This window comes from Pezoporus wallicus, unplaced genomic scaffold (genome assembly GCF_028554395.1).
Source record: "Pezoporus wallicus isolate ANWC-B61680 ecotype Strahan unplaced genomic scaffold, APGP_CSIRO_Pwel_v1 contig_5958, whole genome shotgun sequence".
Taxonomy (NCBI): Eukaryota; Metazoa; Chordata; class Aves; order Psittaciformes; family Psittacidae; genus Pezoporus; species Pezoporus wallicus.
This window is the reverse complement of record NW_026638491.1, coordinates 1,797,316-1,818,406: the sequence shown is the minus strand read 5'-3', so window position 1 is coordinate 1,818,406 and position 21,091 is coordinate 1,797,316. Positions and strand designations below refer to the sequence as shown.

At 41.4% G+C, this 21,091-nt stretch overlaps 1 protein-coding gene across 1 annotated transcript in view; it reads left to right on the top strand.

The window, feature by feature from the left end:
• Positions 1 to 21,091, top strand: part of SPON1 (spondin 1) — a 194,061-nt gene that overhangs the window by 154,252 nt on the left and 18,718 nt on the right. The window contains exon 7 of the mRNA XM_057410951.1: positions 5,433 to 5,497. Coding sequence (XP_057266934.1) covers positions 5,433 to 5,497 — 65 coding nt within the window. The remainder of the gene's footprint in view (positions 1 to 5,432; positions 5,498 to 21,091) is intronic.

Here is a 21,091-nt window from a genome sequence, read left to right as displayed (position 1 = left end):
TTTAGAAGGGAGGTGTCTGCTTTCAGAAGTGATCTTCATGCCATCAGTTCCAAGTAAACATGAGCTTTTATCAATGAATAAGATGCATCAGCCCATAAGAGGAATAATATAAGCAACCTCTTGTCTTCAGTGCTGAACCCTAAGGCTTCTTTGTAGCCTATCTGGCTGCTCAAAGTGTGCAAACAGATGTTTGTATTGTCTGTCAAATATTTCCTCCTAACAGCACCTTTTAACAAGGTATCTAACTATATAACGTATGTAGCAACAAGAAGCCAAAAACTGAGTCTTGAAGAGTTCTGTTAGTCTGAAACTATTTCCAGGAACTGAAGAAGTGCTAGGGATACCGAATAAATGCTTTTCACATCCTGAAGTGATTTCTATGTGTCTGCATAGAGTGAAGGTGGAAATAATGTCTATATATTAATCACAGAAAACTGATTGGCTTTTAAGAGCACACAGCTATGCCCCCAAAGCACTATATCATTTTCATTTTCATAGCATTTGATTCCCCACAGAAGACATATTGTTCATTATACTTCTTCATTCTCATCTTATCTCTTCTTCAATAACAAATTATTTTTTGAGGGCAAGGATGATCCTGCAGTGCAGATGTTATCTTAAAAATCAGATATGTAGGTTTGTTTCCAGAAGATGCTCAATTAATCATCTGTGAATTGAGGATAATGTTGCTTTTTCTACTTTCTAAGAATCTTGTGAAAAGGAGTCTACTGTGGATATTACAAAGATGAGTGTTGTAGAAGGAATTAAATGTTCTCTGCTCTAAAACAATGGAATGAATGCCAAACGGTGGTGTGAATTGAGTGCATTGAAGCTCTGTCTCAGAACAGGTTTTTTTCATTCCCACAGTTGACTGAATCTGACTCTGATTTCGATATCAGATAATACAGTCACGTGTTTAGCTGAACTGAATCAAATAATTATTTTGAAGTGCTAAGTGATCTGCACACTAACATTTTCTAATGTAATTTGGCACACATAAAATACTAGTAATAAGAAACACTTTTTAAAATAAGTTCCAGTTCAGAAAATATACTGATCACATCAGTTACCAAAAAGCAGCAGGAGCACATGAAACAGTTTATGCAGCTTTTCAGATCCTACTAATCTCTCTTTTATTCTAAAGGTATTCAGACAATGCTTAAAACTTCAGCTGAAAGCTTTCATTACTTTTTTAACGGATGTTACCCTTTAAGAAAGTTGCTTTAAATTCCCTTGGTTGAGAAAAACTTCAAATCAAATTCCATCTTCAGTGCTGCTTTTTTGAGCTGTATCCCACTTTCTGTTCTTGAAGATGAGGAAATGTTTTTAATCTTTTGTGAAGTGCACAGCTGGATGAACTAATTTAGCGGTGGTTTCACACTATGGGATTCTATATTTGTTGCCATTTAATGCCGTTATTCTGTGTGCATGTTCATTTGTACATTGCAGGAACAAATGGATCTAAAGTAAGTGATTAATTTTTGCCAACTTGAGGACATCAGTAAGCTGGCTGTATTACAATGACATTGGCAACTTTCTGAAATCATGCTATTAGGACTTTTTGGAGGACAGCACCTTCATAAAGAACTGCTGTTGAGTCAACCACTCGCCCCCAACTTGAAACACAAATATAGAAAGAGGATCTGAAGAGAAGGAGAATTGATTGCTATTTTTGCACGTGTTAATGTAGGCCAAATCCAAAAAATATTGAAGTCAATCTAGAAACTACTTTGGGTTCACTGGACTTTTTGAGCATATTCTAGGCATGTAAAGAAGCAGTCATCCTATTTCAACTGGTTGTGTCGAGGCTGCCAGTGGCATAGCACAGCGCTGTGCTCCCTTCTTAGCAGAACCTGCACTCTGTTGCATGATACCCATTTGCACAAACAAAGCTGAGCAAAAACTCAACTGCAAATTCCCAAGTATCAATTCTGTGATTTGTACTAAAGGATGAAACTGCCTTAAATGAGAAAAGGAAAGAGGGTTGAGACTTTTTTCCTGTGTATCTCTGTAAAAACTGACAGGTAGTCCAGATTTATTCTTTGACAACTTCCACATGCACAAAGGGCACAACACAGGCTTGAAAACTCTGTAAGCCCTTTCCTGTTTGCCCTCCCCATCCCCCCATCCATCCCACCCCCCCCCCCCAGGTTTATTGTTGAAAGAGATGTGTATCAGACTTTACCTAAAGGATTTTCAACAGCTCCAAGCAAGAGGTTCGGTGTCCTCTTTAACTTGTTCTGACATTGTAATATTTGACACTCCATCATTTTGTAAATGATGTAGTTTTCTTTTTAAAAATCTAACAGTTCCATTACTTGGGAGTCATTGCTTCCCAGCCAAATACATAAATGATGACACCTTGCAACATACAACAGTGAAAGATTCTAGATCTTTTTGCCATATTTTGACATGAATCTGAGTTTGTTTACTTCAAACATAAACTTTGGAAATATGAAGAGGAAAGAAAAATGAGTTCAAATGTAATACAGCAAAGAAAAGTTAACTAAAATTCATAAACCCTGTATGCCTCTACAAAATCTGTGCAATTGGATTTTCAAGGCAGTTGGATTATATCAACCAGTTACATAACATTAATCTGTGGGTTTCTCTTCAGGCATTTTGTATCCTCTCAGTTTCTCCCATCTGCCAGTAAATTATAGCTGATGCCAGCAAATCCAAGCATCAGACCTTTTCTACGAATTGTTCACGAGGCTGTGAACTTGTGCGGTGTGTAACATCTGTTTGCCTGGCCTCTTTGAGTTTATCGTGTTCCCTTAGGAATGTGGAGGTCCACTGGAGGTAGAGGAAGGTCACTGCTGTGCTGGATGAACTCTGGAGCCTGCTCCCTTCAGAACCTGGAGAGAGACAGGCTGGTAGCACCACGAGTGATGAGGGGAGCTGTGCTGCCCAGGCTGCCACAGAACTGACACCCAGACCTCATGCACAGTTTGCTGGATTGTTTTCAAGGACATAAATATTTGTCCAAGGGAAACTCCTTACTGTACAAACCATCTACTGAGGTGTCTTCCTATTACTGAATGTAGTAGTAGATACATACTGGCATTATTGTACACATTATATTTTAATTTGTTTTTAATTTTGAATTATTAAAAATTGTATGATGGAGGTGACTGAATAATTAGAATATCAGTCTGGAGTAACAATTATTTAATTCAAGTTGCAGCTTAATCCTGTATAATTGTTAAGGATCTCTAGGTACCAAAAATGTGCATTTTCATTCCAACAGAATGCTGGATTCTGCATCTTTGGATTTTGGTTACTGTTCAGGTCATGAATTCAGCTGTTGCACCTGAATCTTAACCTCCCTTAAAAATTTTGGGATGTCTGAATGCACCCTGCTCTGTTTATTTCCTTCCCTCTGCACTTTCTCCAAAGCTATTACTTAGAGGTCATTTACTCATCATCTGCATTTTTAGTTTGAATAACACTTTTAGTTTGAAAATTCTTTCAGATATGAGTGATTTGAATGTCAGTGACATAATTACTGGCTTGTATTAGATAAGCAGTGTATTATTTTAATAAATGTAACCATCTATGCTCATAATAATCTTCCTTTGGGATGTACAATGCGCATTTAATAATTTTGAATGCAGATGTGTTTTCAAGGCAAATAACTGAAGGTCGGAGTGGCTGCAAAGTCTTGAGATGCTGAAACAAGGAAAATTAAAAGTTAAGGCAAATTCCATTGACAGAGAAAGACAAGTAAAGTCTTATAACGTCAGACTTTTAACTTCATTAATTTATCAGTTTCCTTTTACATTACTTTGAGGGGAAACCTGTCTTTTGCAGGCATGGAGGTAAGAAGATTTCCATAGGTGAGCCTGGACGCGCATGATGCCCTACTCTGCTGGGTTCTGCTCAGGAGCAGGAGCTGGGCAAGGGTTGTGCCGGTAGCTCAGGCTTCTGCTTCTGGCCCAGAGCCTGCCCCAGGGAACCCAGCTGCCCACTGTGCCTCTGCTCCACTCATCATAGTGTTCTCTTCAGTCCCACTGCACTAGTAGTATGGGAATTTGATTAAATCTTTCTATACTCACTTGCCTTTATAGAGTCAGATTTTCATCTAATGTAGAATAGGCTTTGGCAAAGCAGTAGTGTTTATGAAAGGGATTTTCAAGCAGTGTCTTATCCGTTCACTCAGTCTGAGTGAGAGGTCATGTCACATAAATATTCCCAAGACTAAAAACTCTCTGTGTTACAGAGCGGGTCTATCAGCACCATAATTACCCTGCTTTGGTTAAAAAGAGAGAGCCAGATAATACTGGGAGTGGTAGAAACAAACAGCAAAAATTATTTTCTTTAAACAGGGGTGTATATGGAGCTAGTCTGGGGTATCAGAGCTATTGCTGTCTAGCAGGAAATGGCACTATTATCACTAAACTGAAAGGTCAGCTCTGCTGGAAATGCCAATTACTGGTGACGTATGGGGTGGGTTTCTTAGTGTAATTGGGGTAGAAGTCATGTGAGTGAACTGTAAACTGTGTGTTCCTCTCGGTGATTTACTGGGGTGGATTCCTCAGGGAGATGGGGAAAATGCGTCTAAAAACTGTGATAGATGTCTTCTGGGCATCAGAGCCTTGTTAGTGGTCCTGCCTTTGTCCTGGGTTTATTGTGCCAATATAAAGTTTAAAACTGCTGATGCAGGAATTCCTACAGACTTTAGGAAATAATCTTTGTACAATGCTTTGCCACACTGTGGGCTTCCACAGATGGCTGCTATATTTCACACTGTAATTTTCATGTGCGTAAATGGAGAGCAAACACAAAGTGCTATCCATGGCTTTACCTGGAGGAGATTGTAGTGCATCCACCATGGATTTGTTATATCCTCTACCCAGATAAGGATAATAAATAATATATCATACATGCTCACATGTTTTGTTAGTTTGCCAAGAGCAGCAGAATCTAGTTTTTGTCTCCCTCGTGATCTGTAGATCTGTAACATATTAAGAGCTATTTTTGTGTCTTTGTTTTTTTTTAACCTGGTAAATTCTTCTGGTGACAAGGGTTGTTGGAGAGTCACAAATTTGACAGCCCAGGATATACTTTTTGCCACTAAACTACTACATGTGGACTAACAGCCCAGCATACAGCACAGCTACCTCTTTCTGTGACAGTGTTACCAGAACAAGGCTCAGCTTGGTAATATTATCTTGGGGTATTTCCCCATTACAAAGGTTATTGTCTTATTTATTCATGTCATTGTGCATCACTCTGAAACCTTTCCCTTCAGCTCATGATGCAAAAATAACATAGTCTCTGACTGCTAGTGGTTTAAGCTCTCTTTAGTTCCTGCAGAAAAGAAGGCTGCACCCAAAATCTCGCTGCCTTTGCTTGCCGCTAATCAGATTACTCTTGTTATAACTCTTGTTATAATATTGTCCCAATCACTTTCTTTTCTCTTTTTACAGAGCGATGAGGTTTTAACAGTCATCAAGGCAAAAGCACAGTGGCCTGCCTGGCAACCCTTAAATGTGTAAGTAAGTAGGGAATAGTAGTCTCAGTTAATGGGCTGCTGTAAACGCATTGTCTCATAGAATCATTCACTCTTGCAAAGAAATAATCTAAAAGTATTTTGATAGATGAGCTTTTTCATTCCCCCCCCCCCCCCAGCTGCTTTTTTCTGTCTCTCCTCGTCAGCATCTCCTCATTTTTTACACTGACTCTTACAGCAGAAGAATTATCCCATGGAGTTTGTGCCTTTATTGAACGATTATGTTTATTCAATGCTTGTTCAAATACATGTTGTACTCCTTACATATAGTATATTGTATCATCCTGTGTCACGTGCCGTGACAACTCTCTTTGTCAATACGGCAAATCCACAATCCACCACTGAAACACTTTTAAATGACTAATTCTTTAAAATGCTTATCTGAAACACTCTACAATAGCATCATGATCCTGAAGGTAGTGTAACTATGGTTGTTTCACCAAATGAAACAGCAAACTGGCTTCCCAGTATGCTGACTCCAGGGTTTCTGGCACTCACCCGAAAAGAGGAAAAAACTCCTCTCAGGATACTCTTGAGTTTACTGGTTGTCTTTTGAGGGGGTGGGTGGTGGTTCCTGCATAACTTACCTGTTCTTGGCCCAAAGTTCATGCTCATTATCCAAGCCCACATGAGTGAGACTTACAAGAAATGACTAAAGGTGAGAACCCAGTATAAGGGGACACCCCACTGGCTGACAGTTGAAGTCAGTCCTTGGAGAAGCAGGGCAATTAGTCTACCGCAAGACTGTAAGGACCAGGTAGTCCTGTTTCCTCTGTAAAAAGTATAAGGGAAGCAGTTAGTGGAACACTGTGTCTGTTTTGTCATCTGTATTTCAGAAAGTATGTGAAAATTTGGAGGTTAGTCAAAAAAAAACCTGCAAAAGAGTTCAGTTTTCAGAAAACATCCCCTACCGTAAGAGGCTTAGGAACTCTTAAGCAGCTTAGGGTTTAAGCTGTTCTGCTTATCCCCTCCCCCACAGCTAAAAGGGAAAAAAAAATAAAGAAAGGGTGAGGAGGTGAGCACAGCTTAAATAGTGAAGAGATTTCTGATAGCTGATCCCTCTTTAATCTAGAAGAAAAAAACCCAACTGTGAAATCCCTCATAGCGTGGAAGCTAAGGAAATTTGTGACAAGGAAATTCTCAGTAAAAATATGGGAAAAAGCTTTAAGAGTGTGACTAACCTTCAGAGCAGTTTACCTGAACATGAGATGGATTTTCCATCACTTGAACGTATTTTAATCCTGAGACAGAGCTGTGAGCTCTGCACAGGAATTGTGGCGTAGGCTTTTTTTGGCTGGTGTTATGCAAGTGGTCACTCAAGGTGACAGTAATGGCATTCTTTATTTATGGTCTTATTCCCCTGAAAGTGCCAGTATTTGGATTTGGTAGTGTTTGAATGTTGTAGTTGTGGATAGCAGTTTTTTCCTTTCTGCCTTCTTTCTATTCACTCCAAACTAACACTTTAAAATGGAAACTTCTGTCCACTTCTCTGTTCTGCTACAGGGAGGTGTCTGACTGAAACAAGTCATTTATTTTTTTCATTTCAGTTTCAGTTACTTTCCAACCATCATTTGCATATGATGTTTCTGTATCAACGTGAGCAGTGCTAATAGGAATTTACAACTCTGGGCGCTAGGATGCCAGCACTGGACCACCGATGCTTTGGCATTGACAGGAAAGCAAATTTGTACTTTGTTCACAGAAAGATGGAGAGAGGATATCCTGCTCCAGAGTCTCAATACATCATCTTTCAAATGCACTGAATATATTACATAACAAAAATCAAAGCTAATGAAAGTATGTTGCCCCTCGTCATAATACCTACTTTAATATATCATTGTGAAACTTCGCAAAAAAATTGTGAACAACTTCAGATACTTCCTAGGCATATTCTTTCACAGATGTGCCTGCAGACATCTTTGCAACATACTCCAGATGTTCTTCCACTCAATTGTTTCTTTTTCTATCTGGTAATTCTCACCTTTCAGGAATATAAAAAAGAATAAATCTTGGTGTTTGTGTTTTTAAATGCTGTGTCAGTGTTCCCCTAACAAATGTTCCTTCACTTTACAGGTAGTGTTAGATTTTTGGCTTTTAAAATAATTGCTTTTCATAATTTATCATTATGCCCTTTTTTCTTTTTTTTTTTCCTGTCGTGGTTTAAACCCTAGCCAGACAGCTTGTTCACTCACTCCCAGTGAGTGGTGCTGGGCTGACAGCGCTTGCCTTGGCGGGTTGGTGGCAGTGTGATATAGTCAATCTGCCAGGCCTCCCCATATTTATACTTCAACCATCGTCCTCCATACCAAAGAGGCTTTAACCGCTTGGCTTGTTTAATTGCAGCACATGTTTCACACTCATGAATAACCTGGGCAATAGTGTCCATTGTTAAGTCCACCCCTCGATCACGAGCCCATCTATATGTTGCATCTCTGCCCTGATGGCCTGAAGCGTCATGGGCCCACCGGGCCAAAAATAATTCACCTTTATGTTGCCAATCTAAGTCCATCTGAGCCACTTCAATCTTAGCCGCTTTATCCACTTGTTGGTTGTTCTGGTGTTCCTCAGTGGCCCGACTCTTGGGTACATGGGCATCTACATGACGTACCTTCACCACCAGGTTCTGCACCCTGGCAGCAATATCTTTCCACAGTGCAGCAGCCCAGATGGGTTTACCTCTGCGTTGCCAGTTGCTCTGCTTCCATTGCTTCAACCACCCCCACAGGGCATTTGCCACCATCCATGAGTCAGTATAGAGATAAAGTACTGGCCACTTTTCTCGTTCAGCAATGTCCAGGGCCAGCTGGATGGCTTTCACCTCGGCAAATTGACTCGATTCACCCTCTCCTTCAGCAGTTTCTGCAACTTGTCGTCCAGGACTCCATACAGCTGCCTTCCATCTCCGATGCTTTCCCACAATACGGCAAGAGCCATCAGTAAACAAGGCATACTGCTTTTCACTTTCTGACAGTTTATTATATGGTGGGGCCTCTTCAGCACGCACCACCTCCTCCTCTGGTGACATTCCAAAATCTCTGCCCTCTGGCCAGTCCATGATGACTTCTAGAATGCCTGGATGACTGAGATTTCCTATTCGAGTTCGTTGTGTAATTAGTGCAGCCCATGTACTCCATGTAGCATCGGTTGCATGATGTGTAGAGGAGACCCTGCCTTTGAACATCCAGCCCAGCACGGGCAACCGGGGTGCCAGGAGGAGCTGTGCTTCAATGCCAGTCACTTCCGAAGCAGCTCGATCCCCTTCATAGGCTGCCAGTATCTCTTTCTCAGTTGGGGTATAGCTGGCCTCAGATCCTCTGTATCCTCGACTCCAAAAGCCGAGGGGTCGACCTCGAGTCTCCCCTGGAGCTTTCTGCCAGAGGCTCCAGGTAGGACCGTTCTCCCCAGATGCAGTGTACAGTACATTTTTTACATCTGGCCTGGTCTGGACTGGTCCAAGGGCTACTGCATGAACTATCTCGTGTTCAATTTGCTCAAAGGCTTGTTGCTGCTCAGGGCCCCATTTAAAATCATTCTTCTTCCGGGTCACATGATAGAGAGGGCTTACAATCGAACTGTAATTTAGGATGTGCATTCTCCAGAACCCCACTGCACCCAAGAAAGCTTGCGTTTCTTTCTTATTAGTTGGTGGAGACATTGCTGTTATCTTGTTGATCACATCTGTGGGGATCTGTCTACGTCCATCTTGCCATTTTATTCCCAAAATTGAATCTCCTGTGCAGGTCCCTTGACCTTACTCCGTTTTATGGCAAAACCGGCTTTCAGCAGGATCTGGATTATTTTTCTCCCTTTCTCAAAGACTTCTTCCGCTGTATCGCCCCACACAATAATGTCATCAATGTATTGCAGGTGTTCTGGAGCTTGCCCCTGTTCCAGTGCAGTCTGGATCAGTCCATGGCAGATGGTAGGGCTGTGTTTCCACCCCTGGGGCAGTTGGTTCCAAGTGCACTGGACACCCCTCCAAGTAAAAGCAAACTGTGGCCTGCACTCTGCTGCCAAAGGAATTGAGAAAAATGCATTGGCAATATCAATTGTGGCATACCACTTGGCTGCCTTTGACTCTAGTTCATACTGAAGTTCTAGCATGTCCAGTATGGCAACACTCAATGGTGGTGTGACTTCATTCAGGCCACGATAGTCTACTGTTAGTCTCCACTCTCCATTAGACTTTTGCACTGGCCATATGGGGCTATTAAAGGGCGAGCGGGTTCTGCTGATCGCTTCTTTGCTCTCCAGTCTACGGATCAGCTGATGGATGGGAATCAGGGAGTCTCGGTTGGTGCGATATTGCCACCAGTGCACTGTTGTGGTCGCAATTGGCACTTGTTGTTCTTCAACCTTCAGCAACCCCACAGCAGAGGGATCTTCTGAGAGACCAGGCAAGGTGGACAGCTGCTCAATTTCCTCAGTCTCCAAAGCAGCAATACCAAAAGTCCATCGGCACCCTTTTGGGTCTTTGAAGTACCCTCTCTTGAGGTAGTCTATGCCGAGGATGCATGGAGCCTCTGGACCAGTCACAGTAGGGTGCTTTTGCCATTCCCTCCCAGTCAGGCTGATTTCAGCCTCCAGCATAGTCAACTCTTGGGATCCTCCTGTCACTCCAGAAATATAGATGGGTTCCACCCCTTGACAGCTTGATGGCATCAGGGTACACTGTGCACCGGTATCTACTAGAGCCTTATACTTCTGTGGGACTGATGTGCCAGGCCATCTGATCCACACAGTCCAGTAAATCCGACTGTCCCCTGCCACCACCTGGCTGGAGACAGGGCCCCTCTAATGGTCATCATAGCGTTGGACACTTAAGTCGTGGTGAAAGGGATTATTCTTCGTTATCACAGGAGCTGGAGTAAAATCAGCTCTTCCACTCCATCTGGGAAACTGCTCACCAGAGACTGAAGCCGTAGCTCTCATGGGATGATCAGTCTTGGCCCTTGCTCCCCTCTTCAATTCACTCACCCGTTCCTCCAAAGCTGAAGTAGGTTTTCCATCCCGCTTTGTCATGTCTTCTCCGTAATCCTGCAGGTAAAACCATAGGGTACCCCGTGGCATATACCTCCTGTATCTCCTCTCTCGAACAATAGGATGCCTTTTGTTAATAGCTGAGACGCGTGTTGGTACATGTGAGGAGCTGGATAAATCAGATAGATCGTCCCTCAATTGTTTGAGGTCCTGGGACAGTTTTTCCACAGCTGAGATGATGGAAGGGGTGAGATTGTCTTTGAACTCTGGGAGTTTACGAGCCATTTCATCCACTGTTAGTGGTACTATGTCATTCCAGGTTACTGTTGCCAATGAATGGGCATATGATGACGGTGCATTCCCTGTAAGTTTTTACCACATGGGTCGTGTACATTCAACTTCATCTGGATCTATGGGTGTATCCCCATTATTCGGCTTGATGTGATAGATCATCTCTACGATGGCTGATTCCCTCAGAGACTGGATGCCTTTGTCTATAGTAGTCCACTTGGCCGAACGACTTGTAACATCGTCCTTGTACGGAAACCTTTCTTTCACAGCTGCCAAGAGCCGCCTCCAAAGGCTGAGGGACTTTTTCTCTCTTGCAATTGCTTTGTCAATTCCCCCTTCTCTAGCAAGTGATCCTAGCTGCTTGGCTTCTCTACCTTCTAGTTCGTGACCATCGGCCCCATTGTCCCAGCATCGGAGTAACCAGATGATGATGTGCTCCCCTGGTTGACGGGTAAAATCTTTTCACATATTCCGCAGCTCGGTTGAGGTCCGAGGTCGAGAAGTTACCTCTTCTTCTTCTTCGTCATGTGATGATGACTCCTGATCAGATGCTAGACTGGGTAGTGAATTCATTGTTTCTTCATTTTGCTTCACCCTTCTTGCCTCTTTTTTGCTTGTTCTCTTGTGTACAGGGGCAACCGATATTGGTACGAATTGGTCCTCTGGTTTGGCTGCAGTGATTATCACTGTGGTTTGAGTAGCAACTGTACTTGTTGCTGGGGGTGGTGCAGCTGCTGTGCTTGGAGCTGGGGTAACCGCGCTGTCTGTTGCGGTCAAAGTTTGAGCAGCTGCTGTACTTGCCACTGGGGTAGCTGCTCTGTTCATTGAGACCAAAGTTTGAGTAGCAACTGTACTTGTCGCTGGGGGTGGTGAAGCTGCTGTGCCTGGAGCTGGAGTAGCTGCGCTGACATTCTTTTCCTTTTGAAGGTCCTGGATAGTGTTGAACAAGGCCCTGTAAGCACAGGCCAAGCCCCAGCACATTGCCATGATTTGTCCATCTCTGGTATGGCCAGAATGACCACACACCTCATTTAAGTGTTTTACTAATTCTCCTGGATTTTCCAGTTGTTCTGTGCTGAAATTCCAAAGTACTGGAGGGGCCCACTGACCTAGATACGTGCCCATACTATCCCACACACCCTGCCCGTCATGACTATTTCCTCAGGGAAAATCTCTCGGTCCTCCTACATTGTTGTTTGACCCCAGACAAGACCCAAACCTGACTCTGCTTAACTCTTGAAATCAGTAGTGGGCAAAACACACTCTGTATGCGTGCTAGCATGGTGATTCCCATCACCATCAGCAAATAAGTCTCAACAGCACTAAAAGGCCATTCAAAAACTTCAAAACTCTCAAATGTAAATGGTCTGGGAGGAGGAATGGGAGGGTAAAAGGATGTCTCCTTCACAGGTTGACCACCCGAGAAGGAGAAAAAAGATGTGTAATTGCTAAGCACTTTTATTATATACCTCCCAAAGTATAAAGGTGGTGACCATACTGGGAACATAAGCCAGATCAGTTTCATGATCAATGATTCTATTGTATTACAAGTCATTACCATAAAGTACAATGGGACAAAAACCTTAGCCCAAGCCCCACACTTGAAAAACACTAACACAGCAAATACCAGATGGAAGTAAGATAGGATATACTGAAACTGTGAGATCAAGAGGAAAAACCTTGAGAGCCAATAAATCAGCATTGTGACGAGTGACTATTAATCCAGTCAGATCTGTCGTTATCTCAACCCCTTGTGCCCCATGTTGGACGCCAAAAAGAAGTGTCATGGTTTAAACCCTAGCCAGACAGCTCGTTCACTCGCTTCCAGTGAGAGGTGCCGGGCTGACAGCAATCAAGGCCCCCCCCCCTTCCCAGGGCTCTCCCCTTCCCCACTCCTGGAGGAACGGGGAGGAGGATCGAAAGAGTGCAACTCCCATGGGTTGAGACAAGAACAGTCCAGCAACCAATGTACAACACAAATCACCACCGCTACCACCAACGACAACAATGATAAGAGAAAATAACAAGGGAAGAGAATACGATACCACCGGCCAAGAAACGAGTCCCACCCGGAAGCCCGTGTCCTTCCGAGTAACTCCCAGTTACCCCCCACCCCGGGCATGATGTGCTGTGGTATGGAATACCTCCCTGGCTAGCCTGGGTCAGGCGCCCCGTCTCTGCTTCCTCACAGCTTCTCCTCCTCCCTGGCAGAGCATGAGCCTCATAAAGTCCTTGGTCAGGGTAAACATCACTTAGCAACAACCAAAAACATCGATATCACCAGCACTGTTCCCAGGCTGGAAGTCAAAACACAGCACTGCACCAGCTACCACAAAGGAGAAACATGACTGCCATTGCTGAACTCAGGACATTTGCTTTTTTTTTTTTTTTGCTTTTTTTTTGATTCCATTTAAAAATATGATCTAAGCTTCAAAAGAAAACATCATTTTCAATAGCTATTAGCTCCTGGTGTTAATTTCCCATGTGCTGTTATGGATGGTCCTTCTTGAAATTTAGATTAGAGTTGTGCAAGTGTTGAATAATGACTCCTCAGGGTAAACATTTGGTCTATTATTATGCGTAGCACAGCCATCTTACTAATCAAAAATTGACTAAAAGTCATGACTAACCTTCTTTTGCATAATCATTAGTCACATTTCTAATATATAATATGATGTGACAGGGGTGCCAATATGGTGTTACAATGTGTCATAATAAGCACAACCTAAAACCCTTCCTGAATGGGTTTTACAACGAGTATCAAATGCATAATACCAGTGAGCTGATTTACAGAGACCTGAAGTGTCAAAAGTTGATAGATTTGGCCTGCTTACAGTTCAGCGCTCACCTCAGAATTTCTTGTAGGGATTTTTGTTGCTAACCTTATCCAAGTTAGTTACAGCAATTACACTTAGATCAGAGGGAGGAGGAACAGTGACCTCCAAAACTTGTGAGGGCTGTAAGAGTGTTACTCTGTTTGCACGCTGTTGTGGAGAATGGGGACAAGGCATGGCAACAGCAGGCTGTGAGAGCAACAGCACACGTACTGACTCTGCTGGAGTGCAGGGACATTCACAGAGGTGGTGGCAAACACTGTCATGGAGGAGAGCCTTATGGGCTCAGTATTTGCTCATCACAGGCACCAGCTCACTCAGACCCATCCTTTTTCAGGGGAAAGAGAGAGAAAACACACCAGTTGGAGGACATAGGGGGCTCAGAATGACCCTGGGCACCAGGGTGATCGCCACGCAGCCAGGACAGGCACTGCACCTGCCCCTGGGGCTGCCGGGTCCTCTCCCATCTTCCCAGAACAGCAAGGGAGACTGCAGCATCTCCTCTCCCTACAGAGGCTGTACAAGGGAAGCCCTTATTTCTTGCCCATGTTTGAGCCATGAGTAAGCCCCTGGTTTTCTACTCTGGCCACCTGTAATAACATATGAGAGGATGTTTTTGGCCAGGCACCTCTAACAGATTTGTCATGGAGTCAAGCGGCTTTGCTTCTACCCTGTCAATGCTGGTCAGTGAGGCTGTGACTCCAGAGGCCAGTTTTACCTTGCTAACTAATGTTTCCAGCTCTTTATAGACAGAGGACATGAAGTGTGTAAGTCTGTGTCTAAATCTGACAATGATTCCAAAATCCTTCTGTTTATGACACCAGAGGTAAGAAGGGAAATGGAACTGGGAGCTTTTCTTCTGCTTAGGGTGGAGAAATGGAGACTTCTCAGTGTAGATCCAGTGGGCATACCATGACACCTCAGGAAGAGTTCCTTGGCTTCAGACAGTGAGTTCAGATACAAGAAATCACAGTAGGGACTGAGACAAGTTGCCAGCCCTATGCAGGGAAAGATACAATGACACCTAGCAATTTTCTGAAATGCTTTCTGTTAAGTATGATAGAGGCTAATATACTTCAACGTATTGTCATCTCCCAGTACAATATAATGCTGTGGAAACTGTAACCTCCCATACTTCACTGTCTGTTTTTCATCATTCCTCTCCTCAGTTCCTGTATGTGCCTGCTCTTTGTCACTGTTTTTCCTTTTTTTCCCTATTACTTATCTTCACTGTTCTCTATTCAGTTTCTTACCCAGGGCACCAGCATGCAGGAAACTCCTGAGTTTTTTTCATGCAGGAGACAGTTTTGGGTGATCTTTGTGAACTAGTCTTATGGCTGCCCAGCTGAGAGAGCATTGGTAAAGTGAGGAGGAGTGCCTGAGAAAGCATGCCAGATCAAGTAATAAAAGATTTTGCTGATACTGATGTTTGTATTACCAAGTTAGGTGTTTGAAAGTCTGACTTTAAAGTACTTGCAGGGAATGCATTCTTCCTTGAGCATGAGGGCATCGGTATACAGCATGCTGGCACATGAAAGTAGTTTTTTCTTATCTTACTTGTATAAACAAGAGCACAGCTCATTGCTCCCTTCCTCTCAGCTGTGTTTCAGGCAGAATAGAATTTTACTTTCATACCCAGCTGCAAATCATTGGCCTTTGGCAGTACAGAGGATAAAATACAGCAAATACAGATAGTACAGCTGATATCCAAATCTGCACATCCAGCATCTGTAAAACAATCAAGCCATGACAGAAGAATGTGGGGATAAAGAAGGCAAGACTTCAGAGATAGTATGCATCAAATTCCACTGGAGCAAATACCTTTAAAAAATCTTACCTTAAATTCTCTTCCTCCAAATATATGATGTTTGTTTTGTGGTTTTGGTGGGGTTTTTTTTGGCTGTATTTGTTATGCCTCTTTACAAATGCTGACATCTCTCTTGTGATGCCCCGCTTTTGCATTCAGTAGGCACTTTTATCTAAATAAAAGCTTCCCAGGATAATCCACCAGAAGAAAATCAGCACACATCTTATATCCTGATCAATTTCTCCTACTCTATAATGGGAGTGAGTTACAAGAACAAAACCAGGACCTTTTGGGATGTGTAGGGGGCTAGTTCTTGGGCACAGAAGAAGCTGTCAATTCCACATCTTGGCATGAGCTGGATTGTCTTTAATGTGGTGAAATCCAAACCGCAGATTGTTATCAGGGTGCTTGCTGCTTTTCCAGCTGCCTGTTTTCTCATGGTCGCTGTGTCCTCTGCGATTCCTCAACATCAGGGAAAGGCATTATCATATGTGTATCGTTCTTTTATATAACAGCATGTTTGTCCTGATGATTGGGGAGTAGGATAAAGCAAATTCTTCAGGTGGCACTCTGATTTTCCAAAATGGCAGATCGTCCATGCCAAGATGCCTCATCAGCACAAGGAATGTCATCTCACCATATAGTGCTTAGCTCTCTGGAAAAAAAGAGTGGAATTGAAAATGGGTAGTTGGCCAGGAGTCACACATTGACATATCTCTGGGTAGTTTCTGACATTTTGAAAATATATCCAGTAAAAGTATAGGTTCTTTCTCAACCTATGCAAAGACAGAGGTATTTGAATGGTAATTCTTGTGTCTAATCACTTTTTTGTAGTTCCTGTAATCCAGGGAAGCATTCAGCCCTGTGCAATATTGTGGAATATAGCCTTCCATGTACATATAGCCTAAGACTGATAAACACAAGCACAGATCAGCTGAGGATGGAAATTATTCTCCAGTGTGTCATGTATTGCATTATTAAACACCTAGACCTTACCAATTATTAAAGACTGGTACAAATAGCATGCCTTTCCAAGTATTTTCATACGTTCATTCTGGCTTTTCCCGATTACATAAAAAGGCAATATCAATTTGGGGGAAAAAAAAAAAAAGTTTTAACTTTCTGTCCTAAAACCATTCAGATTCTAAAAAACTGGTAAGAAGACCTCACTTCTCTGCATAAATTAGCTGCCTGTTTCCCATTCCTTTCCTGCCAGAGCTTCAGTCTGTGGCCCTACCTAGGAGAATGAATATGCTTGGACAGGGGAGTCCAGCAGTATGTTTGTAATTATTAGTAAGCACATCATGTGTTTTCTAATTATTCATTTTTTCAGATGGTTCATTTTAGGTTTAATAGGTCAGCCTATAGACAACATGTTTCAATGCAAAAGTTCAAGATATTTTATCTAAGAAAACAGCATAGTGGGAGTACCCAACACTAAAAGGTAAGGCTTTTAATATTCACAAGCATAACTTTTCATACTCCTTTCATTTATTTTTTCTTTTATGCAGAAGCAACACTGCTTTCCAACCTTTTTACCTCCTCTGTCCATTATTTGTTACAAGCAGTGCACATTGAAGTGCTAGGCACTTTTCTTTATTATAATTCTGAAGTACTTGAAGTTTGGAACATTATCCTCCTCTTGCTTCTCTCCCTCCTGTTTTCATTTCATCTCTCCATGTTGTTTGCGAGGATAGTCATGGTCCTGTGGTTTTCCTGTGCCTCTTGACTTGTGCAGAGCTTACTCTTTTTCTCATCCATTTAAGCAGCTCTTCCTCCTTTATTTGGGGATTATCTGAAAATGCTCCAGTGAGAACTTGGAAGTGAAGCTTAGGAGAAGAAGCGGCCTAGTCCTTTACCCTTCAGATCAATAGAATTATTTAGTCCAATTTATCAGTTAGTATGGTTACCTCATTATCCCCTCCAGATTACCCCATCAATCCCCTTCCATTTCGAGTTTTATAATCTTTCCTCTGAATACAAAAATATTAGGGCTGAAAATGCAACAGGGTATTCCCAAGTGTGGTTTTTGGCATCAAGGTAGATAATATGACTAATAACTGGGCAACAAAGTAAACAGTTCCAGAAATCAAATGAAGAGTATTTTAGAGAAAGGTGATGGGAAATGCAAAAATGCTCTGATCCAAAATATGTTTGAGCTGATGGATCATACTAGTTGGAGAAAAAAAATGCTGACATACTGTATCTCATTTTCCTTTCTTTACTCTTGAGTGAGAGCTCTTTCTATCTTTGCTTTCTTTCAGAATTATTCTTCCACAATTTGAGCAAAAAAGTCTTGTATGATTCGATCCTGCAGTGAATTTACTGTGATAAATAAGTCTTCATTAAAGCACTTGGGAATGGAAAGCTAAGCCACAGCTGAGTAGGGATTTCCATCTATTTGGAGTTTCAGTGTTTGTTTGCTTCTCATTTTACTTATTTTTTACTTACATTTTTTAGTTTTTGCTTTTTCTACTTTACTGTAATCTGCTATTCTTGTGTCCATAAAACTTCTCTTCCCTGAAGTAGCCTCCATGTTTAAATCATTGAATGATTACTCATTGTAAGATGGAGAGCCACTTCAGTCAGAAGTTGAACTCTCTACTGTCTTCGGAAATGTAATAACATAACTCCCTCTCCTCATCTTATGCTTCACTGATAAAGATCTCAATTTATTGTGTTTCATACTCTGCTCTTTACAACTCACACAGTCTTAATGTGGTGGTATCTCACTGATTAATGTCCTTGTGTAAAACCACCCAAGATTATGTATGCAGTTGCATACTTAGAAGCCTTCAGCAGTGTAAACAAGTGTAATAAGAATTTGTGACTACATTAATGTTATCAATATTGTCTAATCAGTTCTATCAGACGATAGCTGAAACATGAATGTTATCCATGTAAACATGATGTGTTGCTGAACCTCTCTGCTGACCTTCTCAAATGTTATATCTTTTGTGAGCTTCAGAGACAGGCTGATTTACAAAAGGACACTGGAAAGCGTTTAGGCAACCATTTGCTGTAAACACCTAATTCTCAAACTTTCAGTTCCTCAAGTGTTGATATATTGAGATAGTTATTAGTAACATTTATAAATGCATACAAAGACAACCAAATAGTAAATACTTATTAGCCAGAGAAAGCAAGCAATCAATAGGATTTTCCCCTTAATGACAGGGAGGAAAGACAGAAGAGTTTTCTGAAGGAAATTAATTTCTAAAATGTTTGGTAAACACAGTGACTTAACCAGCTTTGTAATCAGGGAGGGTATGTGTGGAATACGTACAGGTCAGCTGCATGTTCTCATCAATTTAAAATTCCTCTACGTTTATTTTATGGTACTTACTCCTTGATGATAGCTTTCAGATCCCAGCTGCCTTGGAAGAAAGCCTGTTCCTGGCCAACAAAAATATTTTCTTCTCTTTCCAGATTTTTAGCTTTTTTTAAAAAACACCATCACATTACTTAAAATAGAATGCATGACAGGTAATTTTTCACAACACTTAGGTTTGTTTCATTTTTTGACTGAATTCAACCTAAGAAACAATGTTCCTGTTGACCTAAAAAAGCACTTTTAAATTAAATGATAATTTGGTTAGAATAGTTGAAATTGATTTTCCATTACTTGTGTAATTTCTCTGTGCTGGAAATAGGACAAAATTACATACATTTACATAGTTTTCTAGAGTGAAGATTTCAAGTAGATGTTTCCTTTTCTGTTGACCTATAAAATAAATATTATCTGAGAAATCTTTTTAAGGTTTTCTGTATATCTTTCATAAGTAATCTGTTTTGGGATTTATGTAATTGATCTTCATAGATATCTGTCTGGGGAATACGAGAAATGAATTTACCTATTCATCTATGTGAACTCTTTCTGTCTAAACAGCCTGTGCAGAAAAAGTGTGCATGCATGCATGCCATAACTGAAACTGGCAATTTTCCTTTGATAAGACTTATATGAATAATATTTATAGGTTATATTCAAAATCAGTACCTTGTTGTGCTACTACATTTGGAGCAATTTGTTTGGGAGGGCTTAATGGAGAGAGTGTTGGAGGAAAAAGAAACAGATGTGCAGAGTAGTTTCATGGCTTCGATCAGTGACCTTAATGGAGAAGAAGAAACAGAATTTTGTTTCTCCCTGTTTACTTGTTGCCTCTGATTTTGGTAAAACCAAGCTAGTGTCAGCAACTTGCTTATTCTTTTGTTTTTGTTTCCCAAAATTCCTTAATTTTGGGAAGGTTCAATGCAGTTAATTATTATAAATACAATTAAAATAATTAGGCAGTTTATTCCAGCTACATTTTTCAAGGCATTTCAGTTAGGGTTTGGGATGTGCTGCAACCATGTGTGACAGCAGCACTGGTCTGAGCCAAGTGAGTCAGTAAGAGCAAAAAAGCAGAGATAGTGGAGTTGTGCAGCCTTCAGACAAGGTAAGCCTTGCACATGTGTTGGGAATCTGTGGCACAGTCTCACACCACCACCTTTGCTGCCAAGCCTTGCATCAGCTGCTGCTTGAATGCATCAAAATAACACTTTTTGTAGGGCCAAAATGTACTTGGCTTGTTCAGGGCCGACAGTGTGTGTTTAACTGTTTAAGAAATCCACATAACAAAAATATGGTCTGTTTAGTTGTGTCATTAGGAAATAAAGCCCCTGTTCGCACAGCCACTATCTGGGGATGCTCTGCGCCAGCAAGAGGATGTGCTTTGCATCCCATTCCCTTGCTGCCACCACCTGGTTCTGCACTGTCGCACCTCTGCACCAAGGCCAGATAGAAACCCCCTCTTTTTATTTTCCTCTGGAGCCAGGCATTTGCTGTACCTAACTCAGAATCCCTATGACAGTGCCAAATGTCATTCTCTGATAAATTTATACTAATCAGCATTGAGAGGGGGAGATAGAAATCAATGCACCTTTCAGCTTTGATAACAGAGAGGCTTTAGATAAAAAATAATTAAATGCCCAGAGCCCTAGAGACTAGAGACCTGACTATGTCTGTAAGTTAATTCTGTGAATTAGTCTTCCTAGAGCATCTTATTAGGGATGGATAGAATTATTCACAAGTACCACACCAAACTCCTCACAGCATACAAACTAAAATTCACTGAAAAGTACCTAGTAATTTTCATTAATCAGCTTCAGTAGAGAAGACAGGGGTTTGAATTTTGCAGTCATCCCAGTTCATATCCACCTACTTACAGTATTTCACATGAAAGAAAACTGTACCTTTAGTTCTTTTAAAATGTTATGTAGTGACAAAATTTTTGCTTTGTGTGATGTCTAGGTGAGTAAATTCTGAGATTAGTTGCTCATTTTCATTTGCTGTAAATCTCTTTTTCTGTCCCATTAAGAATACTGAAAAGATTTCCTGTCCCACCATGCAATGCACTGTTATTGGTATTAGAATGTAATTTATAAATATGTACATTAGAAATGTGTAAATGATTCAGCTGCTTAATTAATCAAGTCCTCAGACTATGTAGCTGAGAATTAAAAAAAAAAAAGCCACATTTAAACACTTAGATTTGGGTTTAACTGGCATTCTGAATGGCAGAATACAGACTGAACTGCAATTAACCGGCTATAATGGGCATAGTTTAAATTTATTTCTTGGTTTTGCCAAAGTGAAAAGAAAGAAAAGCTCATATCATAGTCCTT